Here is a 20200-nt window from a genome sequence, read left to right on the forward strand (position 1 = left end):
AAGGACTAGACGAATGAGGGAGCATGATGCATGCATCAGCTTTTCTCATCTATACGTAAAATACTGGTAATCTTCTAGGTAAAGAAAAAAAGGGGGGGGGAATAAAGAGGGAGGAAAGAGCAAAAGGCAATGTATTCAGTTTGCCCAGAGGGTATATGGAGGACTAGCTATCAAATATGGGGTGCTCCCTGGATAGGGCTAGACAACAGTTCTATGTACCCAGTAGGAGCTCAATGCATATTTGTGAGAGAGGTGATTAATTCCATGAACTTTCCAATTCTAGCCATAGTCAATTAAACTTTGTATACTGCTCAACTTCCTATGTTTCCCTAAGATAAAGAGGAATTTACTTAAATAAATGTAGCACATAGATCTTTGTACTTTGGGACAAATTATAGTGCAAGGGCCTCATTCAATGGGCAGTAATTGAAAAAAAATACAAGAATCTTGATAGTATTTCAATTATCTCTTTTTTCCCCCTTTCCATTTAGATATAAGAAAAAGGATGGGAATTTATTGTCCTTTGTGCTAAAGAACTCAGGAAAAATCTGCAGGTGAATAATGTAGTTTAACTTTTCTAAGTAGTCTTTAAACTCAGAATTGTTCATGCTTCAAAAAAGAAAGAAAAATAGCTAAAGAATATACAAGCGGCAGAAAACTAATTTTAAAAATATGAGCTTCTGGGCCACCTGGGTGGCTCGGTGGTTGAGCGTCTGCCTTTGGTTCAGGTCGTGATCCCAGGGTCCTGGGATCAAGTCCCGCGTCGGGCTCCCTGCATGGAACCTGCTTCTCCCTCTGCCTCTCTCTCTGCCTCTCTCTCTGTGTCTCTCATGAATAAATAAATAAAATCCTAAAAAAATATGAACTTCAGATCACTTAATATCAGAAAGTAGTTCATAGGTACTTTTCATAGTCAAATACTCTATTCCGGGATCCCTGGGTGGCGCAGCGGTTTAGCACCTGCCTTTGGCCCAGGGCGCGATCCTGGAGACCCGGGATCGAATCCCACGTCGGGCTCCCAGTGCATGGAGCCTGCTTCTCCCTCTGCCTATGTCTCTGCCTCTCTCTCTCTCTGTGACTATCATAAATAAATAAAAATTTTTAAAAAAGCAAATACTCTATTCCTTACCATATGTCATATGTCAAAAATAACAACCAGCCTCTTAACATGGTGTTTTGTCATCAATTTTTATTTTATTTATTTGATGATTCCATTTTTCTTCTCTGGATGATTTGGTAAAATATTATTGAAGGAAATGTTAGCCTCATCTTTCCTTGAACAACAAAGGATGATTTTTTTTAATAGTACAGAAATGTTTATTTGGATAAAAACAGTGTATCTTGATTTGTTGTTTCTGAAGCATTTTAAATCTTTTCCACGTTCACGTAGTACTCTAGCATTTATCAGGCATATTCACAATTAACTGTAGTTTTCTTCTCAGGGCTTACAAAAAAAAAAAAAGGAAAATTGAAATCCTTGAACGTAATTTCCCCTGATTTCTGTCATTTTCATGGAAATAGCCGCCAGATAGACAACAACCAGAAACCCTGACTTTAATTCAAATGGCAACTTGACTAGGGAATGGCCAACCAACATTATTGAATTCGACAAACAAGTAGTGTAGATAGGTGGGGAAGAGCTATGAGAAATTTATGGGTAAAGCTGCTATTTAATGAGAAAAAGGAATGTCCTACTATCTCAAAGAGAATAAGTGATAAAAAGGAGAACAGAGTGCCTGAATTAGGATTCTGAATTCCAGGCAGACATAGACTTTCTCAGCCTCAGAAAGGTATTTACCTATTTCTGGGTAGGACGATAAAAGAGCAGACAGTTATGTCTAGTTTAAGACAAAACAACACAAGCTTCCCTGGGATAATATTAACTGGTTTATATGTATGTTCTCCAAATCCTTGCAAAAACTAGCCAAAGTAATATCATGATACCTACTTTAGCAAACTCGGGCCCAAGTTCGCACTGCTCCTAGGAGGCAGAACTGGGATTTGAACGCAAATATCCTTGGCTCCTAAAGTACACACGCTTTTCTAGTGTAGCACACCAACCTCCACTCCGTTTAGCAACAGATCATCCCCTTTCTCCCAAGCCGCTCTTCTACAGGACACCTGTCCTGGGCCAGGTTCTCCCTGAACTCGCTGTCGGTGTTCTCCGAAGGCTTTTGATTTCTTGCTGTAAAGCTATAGAGCAGAAAAGCATGCTGGTGCACACTGGCCCCCTATGCCTGCTTTATCTATTTTCTAAGTTTTTATTTAAATTCCAGTTAGTTAACATGGAGTGCAACGTTAGTTCCGGGTGTAAAATACAGTGATTCAACACTTGCATACAACAGCTGGTGCTCATTGTAAGTGACGTCCTTAACCCCCTTCACTTACTTCACTCAGCCCCCCCCCACCTCCCCTCTGGTAACCGTCAGTTGGTTCTCTACAATTAAGAGTCTGTTTCTTGGTGTATCTCTCTCTCTCTTTCCCTTTGCTCATATGTTCTGTTTCTTAAATTCCACACAAGTGCAATCATATGGTATTTGTCTTTCTCCAACTTATTTTGCTTAGCATTATACTCTCTAGCTCCACTGGTGTCACTGCAAATGGCAAGAGTTCAGTCTTTTTTATGGCCGAATAATATTCCATTATAGATGTACATAAATAATGGAATATTATTCATGTTTTATAAAAATATATATAATGATATATATATTCCAATGACTTATATTCCAGTATATATTCCAATAATTTATATTATTTATCCATATGTATATATGCTACATCTTCTTTATCCATTCATGTACCATTCTATCAACAGTTCAAGTGGACACTTGGACTGTTTCCACATCGTGGCTATTGTACATAATGCGGCTATAAACATCGGATGCATGTATCCCTTTGAATTAGTGTTTTTGTATTCGTTGGGTAGATATCCAGTAGTGTGATTGCTGGACTGTAGGGTCGTTCTATTATTAACTTTCTGAGACCTTCCATACTGTCTTCTACAGCGGATGCACCAGTTCGCATTCCCACCGACGGTGCACGAGTTCCATTTTCTCCACATCCTCGCCAACATCTGTTGGCCATTCTATCAGCCATTAAGTAGTCACCCAGATGTGGTGTTCCCTGTTCTGTTTTCCTTTTAAATATTGAGAAAGTAAAAGCATAGGGTCCTTTTAGAGAGTAGACCATCCTGAGGGATGATATGAGCTCAAGAGATTATCTGCACTTGTTTATTTCTCTTTCTCCTATAAACCCTGTTTAGATTTAGATCCGTGCTGCTAATGAGTCTCTTCGCCACCAACTTTCCTCATCTTCTGTTCTGTTTTCAGTGTTTCTCCTCCTTAGTACAGATTCATTGCCCGGTTGTGTTCTTCCTCCCCAAATTCAGTGTCTTTTCCGGAAAAGGACAAATGCGAGGACCTGTTGCACATACCTCTAAGGCCAATGAATGGCCTATTTCTCCTCAGTCTTAGTAATACCTCCTTCTGTGTTCTCATGATCCAGGAGATTATGCCCATTCCTGTATGTATCACATTTTATTATAATATATTTGGGGTCTGTTTCCAAGACTAGACTGCTGAAAGGAAAGATTGTACTGTGCACTTTTCTTGACATCCCCAATCCCTAGCAAACCCTTGGCACAATGCAGGCACTCTGTGCTTATTGAATGAATGGGTGACTAACTTACTGAGAGACGAAATCAACACTGATTTAATTTTCAATCTTGGGTATCCCAAAGGCACTTGAGTTCCTAAGTCTCAGGGCTTATATGCCTAGATGACTAGCTCATGTGACACTAAATCAAAGTGCCATGCTGTTAGGGGATGTCATCATGGCTTAAATCTCACCACAGGCAGTGCTTCTCCATGTTCTTGGGGTCAATGAACCCTTGTGTGGAGCAAAAAAAAGAAACTTTGGAATAAGAACATTTGCACTGGTTGATTGACTGATTGATTCAATATACAAATACCTACCACTTGCTATATGTCAAGCATTGTGATAAATATTAAGAAGGTAAAAATGAAAGACACAATTCCTGACCTTGAGAGTATTCAATATGTGTGTCTGCGTGTGGGGGGGGGCGATGTAATTATAATGATTGTAATATAGTTTGTATGCTTTAATGAAGTACCCACAGGATAAGATGGCAACAAACATGATGATGGGCATTTAACCAGCTGAGGGCATCCAGGGAGACTTCCTGGGAGAGAAAACTTTGGAGTTGAGCTTGGTCTTAATGAAATCTTTCATGCGTATGTGTGCTAAAAAGGTAGGAATGGGGTGAGGAAGTTTGAAAACTGCTCTTACATGTGCAATTTGCAAGCTTCTTTGGGTCCATTTTTAAAGAACTCTTGAAGTGTGCTTGCTTTGAGATACTAGTAACATGGGGGTCTTACACTCAGAGCACTATGTGGTATCCGTAATTAAATTCAGATAATGATTTATTTAACATTTCTTTCAGCATGTTTGTTTAGCGTAATGTACTAGGCCAGTTGGTGTTACAGGTATAAAATTATTTAATATGGGTGGTTCTGTCCCTCAAGGAATTTACACAGCATAGACATGATACTAAGTAGAAAATGGTAATAGGGTAAATGAAACTTTGGTTAGAACAGAGAAACAGCTTCTCATCAAGCATAAAGATGGGATTGGGAAAGCTTGGAAGGAGAAATGATGCAACCTTGAGGAGTTGGGTTTAGAAATAGAGAGATAAGGGGGAGGGCCTTCTAAATGCACTAGAGCTAGAAGGGTTCGCAGAGATTGGTAGGTCCTGTGCTGCTTACATTTTAATGTACATTCACCAGCGTTAAAATGCAGATTGTGATTCAGTAGGTCCCAGTGGGGCCTGGGAGTCTGGACTTGTAACAAGCTCCTGCTGCTGGGACGTGGGCCACACCCGGAGTAGCAAGGGTCCAGTTTACATGCCTGAGAGAGAGGAGAATCCTGGAACCCAGGTCAGGAGGGGATGTGTCCACGCCACACAGCTGGTTAGTGTGAGAGCGGCTCCCCGCTTCACCCTGCTGCAGCCAGGGTGCAGCCAGGGTGCAGCCAGGGTGCTTTGGGGTCAGACTTGCGTAGGCTCACTGTCCGCCCCATTGTTTACTAGTTGCAAAGCCTTAGGCAGGCCATCTATCCTGTCAGGTCTCCAGTTTTCTCATTTGTAGAATGCTGATAAATGATTCCTACCTTGTAGAAGAATTGTGATAAGTCAGGGATACGACTGGCAGAGAAAAAAAAAATGCACAATAGTGTCTGGAACATAGTAAGTGATCAAAATACATAATGTATCTTCCATTTTCCTTTTCTGACCAAGTTAATATTGCTGTCGATGAATATGGCCTCGTGTAGGTCATTACCTCCCCGAGGGGCTAGGCTGTGTTAGCAGCCAGGGAGAAGCAGGAGGGCACTTAACACCGGCTGGCAAAGTGGTGCCTGATTGAAGCCAAGAAATGAATCAATCTTTCTTTCGCTCTCTTTCTTTTCTTTCTTTCTTTTCTTTTCCTTCCTTCCTTCCTTCCTTCCTTCCTTCCTTCCTTCCTTCCTTCCTTCCTTCCTTCCTTCCCCTTTTTCCCCCCTGTTTCTTTGGAAGAGGATTCAGGAAGGTAAACACATCCATCAGTAATTTTTTTCCCCTGTACTTCTTTGCGGCTGAGGCCTTTAAAACATCTGCTCATTAATAGAAAATGCTCAGCTAATACCATGAATATTAACGGTAGCGATGTTTCATTCCACTTCGGTTGATACAGGAATCATCTCTTGTCTGGATCTACGATTTTTTTTTTTTTCGGTTTATTTCAGCGGCTTACCTCCACACCAAGAAAAACTCCCATCTCATCGTTGCCAAGGCGATAAATGAGAAACAATAACCTGGGAAATGTCTTCTTTAACAAGAAACTTTCTGTTTCAAATACTAGCAAAGGCAAAGGAAGTGCGTTGCCATATTTGCAGGATGTGAGGGTTAGAACTGGCCCGCGTGGAAGGTGCAAAAAAAGTGAAAAGGAGGAAAAAAAAAAAAAAAACCAAAACCACCCACCTATGAGGAATTAGACTGTGTGTGAGGCTGTGCAGAGCCACTGTAAGAGCTGCTTCAGGAATCTATTTAGAAATCAGTGCTCTGGTCTCTGAATTGTTAGAGACCCCAGCAGCCCCCCCCCCCCCCCCCCCCCCCGCCCCTTATTGCTGCAAACGTATTGCAGCAGCCGCGGCCTGGGAAGCCCGGGCAGGACCGCGGCGGGGCGGGCGCGCAGGCCCCTAACGTTAGGGCCCCGCGGCCCCGCGCGCTCCGCCAGCCGGTCGCCAGGTGGCGCCAGAGAGCAGGGGCCGGGCGGCTGCAGCCCCGCGGCCCCCCAGCTGCACCGCACTGGGCCCAGACCGCCCGCGGGCCTGGTGACTTGCAGGATGCCTCCCGCGGAGGGGCAGAGGGCGCGAGCAATCCGTGTCGACTCCGCCTGCCGCTGGTGTGCGTGCGTGTGCGAGTGCGTGTGCACATGGGAGCTGTTTGCTCATCCCACTGTAGCGCTCTCTGGGGCCCTAGGGCTGCTGGCGAGGTATGGCTGTGCCTAGTGATTGGCCCTTCCTGGGAGAGTTTTGACTTCCTCCAAGACCCCTCTCCACTTTCTATTCTTTCTTTCTTTCTTTTTTTTTTTTTTCTTTCTTTTTTTAAGATTTTATTTATTTATTCATGAGAAACACACACACACACACACACACAGAGGCAGAGACACAGGCAGAGGGAGAAGCAGGCCCCATGCAGGGACCCCGGTGTGGGCCTCGATCCTGGGTCTCCAGGGTCACGCCCTGGGTAGAAGGCAGGTGCTCAACCGCTGAGCCCCCCAGGGGTCCTGCTCTCCCCCTTTCTTTACTCTTTCCTCCTTATTGGATGACATCTGGGGACATCACGAGGAGGCGTACCAAGTACTTTGACACCCTCCTACCAACGTGAACTGCATACTTTCACTCTCAACCCCATACCCTATGGCATTAAGAAATCTTCTGCTTTTGTTAATGAGAAAGATTTATGGGCACCTCAGAAGGATTTGAGCTTAGACAGACAGAGATCAAAGGCAACCAACAGGCGTTATGGCACTTGCTTGGGTTCTAGCTGCCTTCCTTTGGCTTTTATAGTTTTTTTTTTTTTCAAGGCAGACCCTTAATGAGCTTGATAACTGACCTTCAGCAAGTGAATGTCACAAAAATTACACATCCTGGACGTGATAACTATCCTGCGGGGGGGAAAAAAGTTTTCTTGTCCTTCGATTAGGCAAGTGGCGTTTTGCTCTCAGAACACAAACAATGAGAGCAAGGCCCATAGAACTTACCAAATGAGTTAGTAAAAGGCAACTCTTTCTACAAGCTCAGAAGGCATTGCTGATGTGACAGTCGCCTGCTACTGTGATGCCCTGATATACACCAAGGGCTTCTGTAAATTCTTTATATGCCATATTTGAATCAACAATCTTTAGTAAGCAAAGAGACAGTTCAGAAGCCGAAGATGCTATCTTTCTATTGTCTCCTTACATTTATAAATCTTACAATTCTTTCTATGTGGAAGCACCCGGAAGGCTGTGTTTATGAGTGAATGTTTCATTTCCTGGGTTAAAAAATTCTTGAAACTTTCATCATTAGATAGGCTATTTGCTGCTTGAAAATGTCAGCTAAAAATTCCTTAAAATACAGTGAATGCGATTGACTACTGTGCTAGAGAATATATTTAATGAAGAAATGAAAAAAAAAGGCCTAGTTTTGTAATGTATTTAATTTGATAAAGGAATCATACTAAAGTAGAATTATCCTCGAAACTGGTCCCATGGTGTCTAGAAGGGAAGAGTTTATCTTTTTAAATGTTCTGATTGGTTTTTGTGGCTTTTGAAATGTGGCCAGGGAGTCAGGCTGACTTCCAGAGACACAATTAAAGAATGTAGAGAGGGCAGGGTTAGGCCATGGCAAGCTGGTGCATGATGCAGCAGATATGGAGATCGCTGTGTTCAGGGTAGGTCTGTATCAGTGCAGGCAGCTGATTATAAGGGTCTGTCACAAGCAGGCATAAACTGAGGTAAACTGGCTAGTATCAGAGGTAGTTGGAGTGAGAAGGGACAATTTCCCTGCAATCAAAGGTTGTATTGGCTGTAGACTGAGAGTGTTCTATGTTCCATTTGAGCTGTTAGAACTTTAGAAGTAGGCAGCTCTCTGCTGATTCTCAAAGCCCAAACCAGAGGATACAAGTTTCTGTTTTTTCTATAGATGGTTCAAACATGTTGCTCAAGTCTACTCTCCAGAGACAGCATGGTATAATGGAAGCTCTACCAGCAGGCCCAGGTTCAACTATTAACTACCATTTTCCCACTATATAGTTTCATACAAATTGATTAAATCATTTGAGTCTCTGTTTTACTTGAAAAATGGAAACCACAAGGCCTACCTCACAAGACTGTTGTGAAGATTAAACAGCATTAATGTTTGTGAGGGCCTATCATGATATTCATTCATTCTACAAATAGGTTTTTAGCACCTACCATATGCCTGACATTGTTTTAAGTATTGGAGAGACAGCATCAAAAAGAAGAAAAGAAGTTTATGCTCTCATGGTACTTAGTATAGATACCAATGAAAAAGTAAATGATTGGTTAAAATTATAATTCCAGGTCAATGTAAATGCTGTGAAGATACGGATTCCTGTTGGTCTAAACCTTGCATTTTGTTGAACCATACAGGGGGAAATACAGCCTGGGTTCCAGTAAGGTGGGAGATCAGATAAGAAACACTGGTATGAAGCTAAAATCTGCAAAGGACAACTCCAGGGTGAACCAGGAAAAATAAAACCTACTGTACATAAAGAGACGCAGAGGATAACTGTCCATTTGTCCTTGGCTCCAGGTTTAAAATGAAAAAATAAAAATAAAAATGAAGTATTTTCCCTCAGAACTCCCATCTATGATCCACAAAGATACAAGTTTTAAAATAGAAATAGTACTACATTTATTTTATAAAAAACTTCTAGTGGGAGTTTTGAAGTGGTCCTGTAGAGTTAGTGTACCTATATGATTAGCAAGAGCAAACACAAAGCATCTGTGAAGTAACCTACACCAATTAAGGCCAAAAAACTTGCTGGAGATAAAGTTCCAAAGAAAATGAGCTAAAAAAATGAGCTCAAAAATAGAAACAAAAATCTCTAAATGTGATGAAATCAGGAGCATGAATTAGCAGAAACAACAAACTACACAATTGTACATATAAAGACTGCAGAGATTAGAAATAACAGGCATTCAGGTATAGAATATAAAATAAATGTGTTTGAAGAAAAAAATTATCAACTAAAAGTATGTGGAAGATACATAAGACTTTCAAAACTGTCACACACACATTTAGTAGATATGGAATAGAAATTAGAAATAAGTTGCAATAGAAATGCAATGAATAGGACCACATATTAGATTCAGTTAACAAGAGAATATGTGAACTGGAAGATAGATTTGTAGAAATTACCAGAAGGCATCATAGAAAAAGTAAATGGTGGGAAATATATATTAGATTCAATTAATAAGAGAATATGTGAACTGGAATATAGATTTGAAGAAATTACCAGAAGACATCATAGAAAAAATAAATGGTGGGAAATATATATTAGATTCAGTTAACAAGAGAATATGTGAACTGGAATATAGATTTGAAGAAATTACCAGAAGGCATCATAGAAAAAGTAAATGGTATATATATGTGTATATATATATATATATATATATATTGAGGAATATGAAAAATAGAGTGAGAAGATCTAAAATACATCTAGAGTTCCAGAAAGGGAAAATAAAGAGGATGGGGTACAGAAATATTAGAAAAGGTACTGGTGAGGGATTATCTAGAATGTATAAAAGACAGCAATTCTCAGATGCTGGACCCCCCAACAAATTCCAAGTAAGATAAATTAAATCCGTTAAAACTATATACACATAGTTAAATGTGGGATACAAAAGACAAAGAGAAGTGCTAACAGCAGTTATAAAGGGTATAAATAATTAGATCCACAGATGAAAACTTAACAGCAGCAAGAAAAGTCAGAAATATGTTGAATGCATCTCGAAGGTATGGGGAAAAATAATTACACACCTCAAGTCCTATATTCACTAAAGTATATTTCAAGAAAGGGAAAATAAGGGTGTTTTCACATGCTTACTTCTAACAGAGTCATGTTAAAGGAATTTTTAAAGATGTATTTGAAGAAAAGGAAAATGATCTAGGAGGAAGGTGTGAAATGTAAGTGCAATTAATAATGGAACAGTTAATTGGCTAAGTCTAAATGAACCATAGCTAGATAAATCATTAAAGTAATATCTATGTGTAGAATTAGAAAAATCACAATGAAACTAAAATAATTGACAGAAATATCATGTAATTTGGGAGGGATGATTTGCAACTAAAATGCTCAAAAACCTTTTGTTTGGGAGATATTCTTTTTTTAATAACAAATATATTAAATATAGAGTCTGCTAAGTTGAATGTGTTAAAGTTTCTAGGGGACCTAACCAAGAATAGAAAAACAGTGTAAATTCAGGCTAGAATTAACTCAGGAAACAGACGTTGGTGAGGATGTGGAGAAAGGGGAACTCTCTTCCACTGTTGGTGGGAATGCTCACTGGGGCAGCCACTCTGGAGAACAGTATGGAGGTTTCTCAAAAAGTTAAAAATAGAGCCACCCTATGACCCAGCGATTGCATTACTGGGTATTTACCCAAAAGATAAAAACATAGAGATTTGAAGGGGCACAGGCACCCCAATGTTTACAGCAGCAATGTCCATAAGAGCCAAGCTATGGAAAGAGCCCAGATGTCCTTTGGCAGATGAACGGATAAAGAAGATGTGGTCTATATATACGATGGAATATTACTCAGCCATCAAGAAAGGATGAAATCTTGCCATTTGCAACGACGTGGGTGGAACTAGAGGGTATGATGCTGAGTGAAATAAGTCAGAGAAAGACAAATACCATACGATTTCACTCATATGTAGAATTTAAGAAACACAGCAGATAAACAAAGGGGGGAGGGAAGGAAAAATAAGAGCAAAACAGAAGGAGACAAGCTAGAGAGACCTTTTTTTTTTTTTTGTTTTGTTTTTTTTTTTTTTTTTTTGTTTTTTTTTTTTTTTTTTAGAGACTCCTAACTATAGGAAACCAACTGAGGGTTGCTGGAAGGGAGGTGGGTGGGGGGATGGGGTAACTGGGTGATGGGCATTAAGGAGGGTACTTGATATGATGAGCACTGGGTATTGTATGCAACTGATGAATCACTAAATTACCTCTGAAACTAATAAATACTGTATGTTAATTAAATTGAATTTAAATAAAAATTTCAACTTTTTGAAATAAAAAAAAGAAAAACAGTGCATATTCAAAAAATCCAAAGTAAAACAACAATAAAAAGGTAGGTTGACAAAAAAAAGAAAAATCTACAGAGAATAAAACAATACAGTAGCAATGAATTAAAATTACTTCAGCAATCAATATGACAAAAGGTATATTAGAACCTTACAGAGAAATTATAAAAACCAACTAGAAGATATTAAAGAATATTTAAATAAATGCAAAAATGCACTAAGTTCATGAGAGGAGAGACCCAGTATCATAAGGATGTCAGATCTTCCCTTATTGATCTTTAAGTTTAAAATATCTATAATCTGGGGTGCCTGGCTAGCTCATTTAGAAGAGCATGAGACTCTTGATCTCAGGGTTATGAGTTTGAACCTCCCATTGCTTGCAGAGACTACTAAAAAAATAAAAAATAAACTTGAAAAAATCTGTAATCAAAATCTTATTTTTTTGTGTGTGTGCAGAAAATGCAAGCTGATCATAAAAACTATATGGAAGAGTGAAAGCCACGAAAAATAAAAAATAGCCAAGATGAGACATCACCTCCTAGAGATCAAGACTTTGAAAATGCTATTGGGGGCGCCCGGGGGGCTCAGTCGGTTAAGTGTCTGCCTTTGGCTCAGGTTATGATTTCAGGGTCCTGGGATTGAGCCCCACGTGGGGTTCCCTGGTTGGCAGGAGCCTTCTTCTCCCTCCCACTCTCCCTCTGTACTCTTCCCTGCCCCCCCCTCAGATACATACATAAAATCTTTTTAAAAATGCTGCTGCGTGGAGGCCTGGATGTCTCAGTGGATGAGCATCTGCCTTTGGCTCAGGGCGTGATCCTGGAGACGCAGGATCGAGTCCCACATTGGGCTCCCTGCATGGAGCCTGCTTCTCCCTCTGCCTGTGTCTCTGCCTCTCTTTCTGTGTCACTCACTCACTCATAAATAAATAAATAAATAAATAAATAAATAAATAAATAAATTCTTTCAAAAAATAAAATAAAATGCTGTTGCAATTAAAATTGTGTGCTATTTACATAGGGATAAGCAAATATTTCAATGGAATAGAAATAGTGAGAAAAGGTCTATCTAAATGCAGCTCCTTGATGAATAAGTAATTACTATTACAGATCAGTTGGGGAAGGGACGTCTTTTTAAAATTTTTTTATTTTAATTTTTATTATTATTATTTTTTTTTGGAAAGAAGGAAAACAAAGTTTGCAATCATTATTTCGTGTTTGTCCCTCCTGTTCTCTTTACACCTGGACCGCATCTCCATCATCTGCCTCTTCATTGAGACCTCTCCTGACCACCTCAACTCAAAGCAATCTCTCTTTTTTCTTTCACACGCTGGGAATGAATGCATCACTCACTTCTCTCCTCACAAATTCAGGTACCTCCATTTTATCTTTTGTTCATTAAGAAGAAATAGGTAGACTTTTAATGCTCTACATGTGACAGAGAGGCAACATTATCTGGTGGTTCATTATTTTTGGGTAAGAACGTATCTGACCTGATAGGAATGTAGGGTCGCAAACTCTGAGCGCCAGAGTCTCACTCACTTAAAATGCAGAGAGACAAAGCACAGTGTTCAGAGCCCGACTAATGATTCCTCTGACTTATTATAAATAAATATTTTTAGTATTCACCACGTACAGTTAAATTATAAACGAGATAGTGTAGGCACCTACATAAATACAAAAGAGAAGGCAATTTCTGTCCTGGAAGCACTTCTGAGCTAATGGAGAAATAAAAAGATAAATAATGGGACACCTGGGTGGCTCAGCGGTTGAGCGTCTGCCTTCGGTCCAGGGCGGGATCCCGGGGTCCTGGGATCGAGTCCCCGCATGGGGTTCCCAGCAGGGAGCCTGCTTTTCCCTCTGCCTGTGTCTCTGGCCTCTCACTCTGTGTCTCTCATGAAAAAAAAAATCTTAAAAAAATAATTATTAGACAAAATAAGTGCATAAAGTGGGACAAAATACTGTGGCCCTTGGTAAGGTATAGACGGGGATGGGGTGGCTCCAGAAAAGGTCCCTCACGATGTAGTGATTAAGCTGATGGAGCTATTACTGAAGGCTTGTTAATATTTTGACAAGATTGGGCAGGGTGTCAAGGCTAAAAAAAAATAGGATATGGGGAGAGGTTAACAGTAAGTTAAACACGAGGTAGGTATGGGATAGAGAAGAACTTGTAGTTCGTCTGTAGTGTGCGCGACCAGGGATGCTGTTGTCATCTTGTGCAGGGTGATTCTGTATTTTGTGGGATTGTCCAAAACCCTGTAGGAAGTTCAGCACTCATTTGAGAAGAGAAGAAATGACCGTATCACTCTCTGCTTAGAACCGCTGGGACCCATGACGCTCAGGGGGAGGTGGAACTGGAAAATGTGCCGTTGATCATTTGGGATTCCACGATGACATGACTTCACTTAATTTTAGAGGTAATGGAAAATGACTGGTGGTTTTAAAGTAGGGTAAGGATGGAATTGGAGTTCTACGGAAGGAGGGTTATTTGCTGGCACTAGAGGGGTAAGCCGATGAAGGCCATTAGGAAGGTAGAATGGGGGAGAAATTAGAGGAAGCACAAGGGTCAAGGTCAGGGTGGGACGTGCAGACTGGGGATCAGTCGTGCGCGTGCCTGCGAATGCGTGTGTATAAGGTGAGCGTCTTCGTGTGTGTGAACGAGAGGCTGGAGCCAGGGGATGTGTGAAATCACAACAAAACCCATGAAGACGAGAGAAGCAAGGTAGGGGGAGTTTAAAGTGGTCCCAAGCAGGGGGTTGAAGCTGCTGATGGCAGGGAGCTGGCAAGAGAAATAAATGGGGATGAAGAAGGGAGCGCAAGACAAGGGCACATTTAAGGGAGTTTCAGTACAAAGAAGCACTTGGGAGAGGGGGTACATGAGGGGGGTATTGACCTTGGGTGACAGGGAGACACTCTTGCTGCTACTTGATAAACATTCTGCTCCAGGACAGCAAATGGCTACGATCCTCACCCCCCAACTGCTCTCCTTTTCTTTTTTTTTTTTTTTTTTCTTCTTCCATTCTTCCTGGGAACCTCAGTTTCCAGGATGCTATCGTCTTCCACAGTTGCTGCATTCCGGAAAAACTGTGTGTAAATGAAAATTTTTTAACTTACATTCAACTTCTAAAAGTTGAATTGCATTCCAAATGCGCTAGGCAAGCTTTCTATTTAAAGGAACCCTTTGATGGACCCTTCCCGTAATGTGAGAAATTAATTCCGAGCGTGTCTGTTTTACAGTTCAGTCACCGGATCGCTGGGTTTCTTCTCCTGGACAGCTAACTGGGTCATAGCGTTCTATTCTCAGAGCCCAGCCCCACACAGACACTAATTGGTTGTCGCATCTGAAAGGTTGTGTATCACTTTGTCATTTCTAAATTTACATGATGTAATCCATGTACAAGATGGGAGAGGTTTCATACCCGGTGGGAGGAGCAAGTGCCACATGCTTAGTTTTCCAAATATATCTAGAGACACAAAATATTTTAAAAGAGGCAAGACTTCAGGAGCGCCTTCCTCAATCTCACAGTTCAACAATCTGTGGTTTCAGTAGGAACTAGTGGGTCCCTACCACTTTGCGGAGAGAGTGACATGACATCTCCCCACCTTGACATTGATTTTATGAAGGAGAACAGCAATCGTGAGAACAAAGATGCAAATAAACAAGAACCAAAACCCCCATCAAATAATGCATTGTGAGACTACAGGCTACGAAGGTCAGGACCAAAAATTGAAAAATGAATGCACCGTTTTTAAGGCACTGGGAGGGCTGAGAGGCCCAGAATTGGGAGCATACGTGAGGCAGGATTTGCACAGGCCAAATCTTGTTCCCGTTTTTTCTTTTTAAAAGCATGAGGCCAGACTAAAATAAAAGTCACACCCTCTGTGATTTTTTTTTAACGAGTTCAAATGCCTTTTAGATGAGCAGTTATTAGCACGTTGTAAGGATTTCTTGGAGACACCACACAGGTCATCAGCCTTCAGGATGGTATCCTTTGGTCACAGCTGCTGTGTCACCTGTGGGCTCACGTTTCTCTTCCGTGTATGCCATCGGTTGCACCCCAGGCCCCCAAAGTGAGGGGCAGGTGAGCACGGGAGCATTCCCTTCTAGCATGCTTCTCGGACTTGGAGGTGTATTGGAATCATCCCAGAAACTTTATTTCTATTTCTATATTTCTATTTCTATTTCTATTTCTATTTATTTCTATTTCTATTTATTTCTATTTATTTCTATTTCTATTTCTATTTCTATTTATTTCTATTTCTATTTATTTCTATTTCTATTTCTATTTCTATTTATTTCTATTTCTATTTCTATTTATTTCTATTTCTATTTCTATTTCTATTTCTATTTATTTCTATTTCTATTTCTAATTTATCTATCTATCTATCATCTATCTATCTATCTATCTATCTAGCTAGCTAGCTAGCTAGCTATCTGGGAAACTTTGAAAAGCTTCTGATGTCTGGCTGCCACCCCCGTGGGTTTGGGTGTAACCGGCCCTGGGCATTGGTACTCGCAAAAGTTCGTGCGGCGCACGTTGTGAGCCCATCTTCCAGGCTGCGAGACGCATGGCCCTGCTGCAGTCGCTCCATCAGTTCCTGTATCCCTAGACCCTCTGACTTTGAGAACCTGTGGCTCTCTGGCCTCACTGGCTCCGTCTTTCTATCTAAAAGCTGAAAAGGCAGGTGGAAGGAGAAGTAGCGGAATTCTTTCCCTGACTGGCTTCCAGAAGAAGCCCAGCAAATGCAAGTATTGGCACAATATACCAAGCCTCTGAAAGGTGCCACCTCCTGTGCCAGAGAAATTCAGAAAGCACAGAGGAGTCTTGGGTGAGAAGCCCAGCTCTGCCTCCCCAAGCTTGGGAAAGCTACTTCTTCCTGCTGAGGCTCGATTTCCTCATCTATACAAATTGGAACACCCGCTTGCTCGGCCTCACTGCGCTGACTACCCGGAGTCGGACATAGCGCCCAGCTCGCGGGGGCCCTCGCTAGTCGGAGGTACATGCATGGAGAGCACAGCGAAGATAGCTAAAGCTTTTTCACCGATTTATGCCCCGAATTAGTAATAATTATGATTTATGGAGCCCATTTATCCGATTCTTTGCCTGTGAAACAAATATTTATTACACGTCGACTTAATGCCAGCCGCCCTGCTACATGCTAGGAGTACGGTTGGGACTAAAACACACATGGTCCCTCCCTTAGGGCCTCTTACTGCTTAGCTACATGCTTTATTCATCAACATAGGAGTGATTTCAAGCAGCTCAGAGACTGAACTTGCTGGAGGGGTGGTACGACTACCAAACTGGCCCTCGATGCCCCCCCCCCCCCCCCGCAAACACTTGGGATGTGCTATATGGTTAGGAGAAACCTGAACCAAGCAGAGAGATAAAGGCTTCGCGGTGTCCGTGAACGTTGTGAGGGGTCATGAGGCTATCAGAAGGACAGAAGGACCACCCCACTCGGGCAGCTTCGTGAGCCGTGGTTTATCTTTTTCTGGGTTCTTGAAGGCCCTGCTTCGAGTGTAGCTGTGATTACGTGGTAAGGTGTGTGACTATTACATTACGGGCACTTGGAGTTTTTGCTGGGGTCTCTCGGCCTCTTTTGATCAATCACTCACTCCTGTGACGATACCGCTTCCCTCAACGGTGATCCTAAAAGCTGGTATTATTATCTTTATTTTAGGTGTTAGACGCAAGTAACTTGTCCAAGGTCATTGGGCTGGTAAAGGGCAAAGCTGAGATTGAACCTGAGGTCGGTGTGATTCCACAGCTCACACTCTTAACCTCTGCTTCCAAGCAGACTTCAGGTGAGCGTGCTTGGGAAATATCAAAATCTGACTTACCAGAGCATTAATTTTAAAAATCACAAGTAAAGAAGAAGACGCGCAGGTGGAACTAGGAGAAGATGCTGCGACTGTACCATCTAATCTTGGCCTTTGGGCCTCTTAGGAAATTATATAAGAGACTGGAATCCAATAAAGAATTGTGTCCAGTTTGCCTGGTTATCAATCAAACCTGCTGATGCTTAATTTTATGACATTCTATAGATTAAAGGCTTCATGATTCAGGTTCCCATCTCTTCGTAGCTGCAGGTGCAACTCTTTTGTTAGACTGAGAATATAATGACTATGACGAAAAAAGCAACACTAGCAACTTGAGTGCGGTGTAAGATCTCGCTAATTCCAGGTAATCTTTCTCTGCTTTCAGGATAAAAAGTTTTAACAGTGATGATGGAATGTGTGAGTGAGCGTGTAGGCATTTACGTGCGTGTACGAGTGTACAGCAGCTCATATGCAAACGCTCGGGAGCTCATGTGGAAGAATAGAGATTTTAAGCCAGTTTTTTTTTTTTTTTTTCCAGATTTCCATGAGTTGCGTAAGTACTTTCTATGGTATCCATCCAGTTCATAAGTGATTGCCTTTTCTGTTCCCCATCCTGAGTAGGGGACCTGGCAGCTATGTTTATATTAATGGAACATGACCCCCACATTTGCTTAGACCAGTGGTGGCCATTTGATCCAAAAAGGGCCAACCACATTCTCTCTCGTGGCAGACTGCATGGATTCCGAATTCATGATGCTTTCTGTATCCATGCCCTTTGCCAAGTAACTTTGTGGTCCTTCCATCAGAGGTTGAGGATATATATTTTATCTCCCTGTTGGATATTGGACCCAGCTATGTGACTTGGCCATGGAATGTCAGGGGTACAGCTTGAACCTAGGCTTTAAATGGGCATGTGGAGTTGGGGCCTGTCCTCTTGAGCTCCTAGCCTTCGTCCATGAGAAGAACAGGGCTCAGGTAGCTGCTGGCCCCAGGACAGGGAGAGACATCTGGGACAGACCTGGATAAAACCCGTGCTCAGTCAAGCCGCCTATAACCAGCGCGTGGACACATGAGCAACAGATAAATACTCATGATAGCATATCCTTGAATTTTGCTTTGGATTTTAGGGAGAATTATTATGGCAACACATAACTGACGTATCTCTCCTTGAGACTCTAGAATTAGGCGGAGAGACAAAGAGACTGTCTCTTTGGACTGTCTTTTGGGAACGGGGGCATGTAAATGGTAGAGCTCACTATGGAAGAATGTTGAACTTTTTTTTTTTTTTTCTTTTTCTGACTACTCCTCTGCTTAAGTTGTTTGTTTGTTTTGAGGTAAAGTTCACAAAACATACAACAATTCAGTGGCCTTTAGTACATTCACAGTGTTTTACAACCACCTCTATCTATTTCCAAAATATTTTCATCACCCCAAAATAAAACCCTGTATGCATTAAGCCTTTACTCCTAATTTCTCTCTCTCCCCAGCCTCTGGCAACTACCAATCTGCTTTAACTTTTAAATTAAAAACAAATTTTTTAAAGGGATTTACATATTGCCTATTATGGACTGCGTTGTGGCCCCCTCCCACCAAATCCATATGTTGAAGCACTGAGCCCTTATGTGACTGTATTGGAGACAGGGGCCTTTAGGGAGGCAATTAAGGTTAAACGAAGACAGAAGAGTGAAGCCCTGATCTGACAGGACTGGTGTCTTTACAAAAAAAGGTGAAACGATTGCAGAACCTTTGCCATGTGAGAGTACAGTGAGAAGGAGGCCATCTGTGAGCCAGAGAGATGGGCATCTGTAAGTGCCCCCAGGGCCTGAGCATGTGGCCCTCCGATCTCAGATCTTCAGCCTCCACTGAGAGAAAACGAATTTCTGCTGTCTAAACCATCCAGTCTGTGGTATCTTGTTATGGCCGCCTTAGTGGACCCACACACTTATTCTGGATATTTATATCAGTAGGACCATTAACGTGTGATCTTTGTGCCTGGCTTCTTTCCGGTGAAGGCATTTTCTCCAGGTTCATCCCTGTTGTAGCATGCATCAGGATGTCATTCCTTTTTTACGACTGGATAAGATTTTATTGTCTTGCATACCACATTTTGTTTATCTGCTCCTCTGTTAATGGATATTTGGGTTGGTTCCACCTTTTGGCTATTGCGAATACGGCCACCATAAACATATGTGTACAAGTATTTGTTTGAGTACCTGTTTTCAACTTTTTTTTTTTTGGTATCTACCTAGGAGTGGAATTACAGGGTCATAGAGTAACCCTCGGTGTGCTGAATTTTCGGTGCTCAGATCCTCAAAGCTGTTTCTTGGTTTCTATATCATCCTACCATGGGTTCCATATGATAGCTCCAAAACACTTTCAGTAAATTCCTTTTGTTGCTCACTTAAGCTAGAGTTAATTGCTGTTACTTGAAACTTAGAGATCTTAAATAAAAAAAGTTCTATTTTTTAGCCCCATAATATTAATATAATATTATAAGAAAAATGGGCAAAAAACTTGTGCTTTGAAGTTTGCCATGGGGGTGGTAAGTCCCCCACTGATACTGACCAAATCAGGCCAATATCTTGGTGGGATTTTGGAATTTAACTGGACCACGAGATTGTTGCTAAGATTGCCACTCACCTTTGGGACATTGCCACTCACCTTTGGGACCAGGTGGCACAGGACCTCTCATTGAGAGCATATTCCAGTTCAAAACGACTCCTTAAAGCGGCCACGTGGCTCCGGCCAGGCCCTCCCCGGCTCACCAGGCAGTCAGAAGAAGAGGAAGGTGAGAGAGAACCACTGCTGTTACTTGATGCAGGTGACATCAGCTGAGGGAAGAAAGGGTGGCTTCAATCCTTTCAGAAATCTGACAGGCTTAAGGCATAGACTAGAGTATGGATTTATTTTAACTTTCTATTCTAGGATTTCTCTTATTTTAATTTCTATTCATCTCAGCTCGCTTCTGGCTTTTCCTCTCGGCCTCGGATGGTAATACATGGCTAGCTTA

The 20200-nt window shown here is 41.5% G+C and overlaps 1 protein-coding gene across 7 annotated transcripts in view; it reads right to left on the reverse strand.

Moving 5' to 3' along the window:
- The window catches only part of TNNI3K (TNNI3 interacting kinase), a 284880-nt gene that overhangs the window by 31921 nt on the left and 232759 nt on the right, over positions 1–20200 (reverse strand). For 4 of the 7 annotated variants that reach the window (XM_049111790.1, XM_025417974.3, XM_049111789.1 and 1 more), the window contains one exon: positions 19852–20021. In XM_049111790.1, the coding sequence (XP_048967747.1) occupies positions 19852–20021 (170 nt within the window). Of the gene's footprint in view, positions 1–1174; positions 2194–19851; positions 20022–20200 lie in introns of those variants that run through there. The other 3 variants (XM_049111787.1, XM_049111788.1, XM_049111794.1) reach the window with 3 other exon arrangements.

The sequence above is a fragment of the Canis lupus genome, chromosome 6 (genome assembly GCF_003254725.2).
Source record: "Canis lupus dingo isolate Sandy chromosome 6, ASM325472v2, whole genome shotgun sequence".
NCBI lineage: Eukaryota > Metazoa > Chordata > Mammalia > Carnivora > Canidae > Canis > Canis lupus.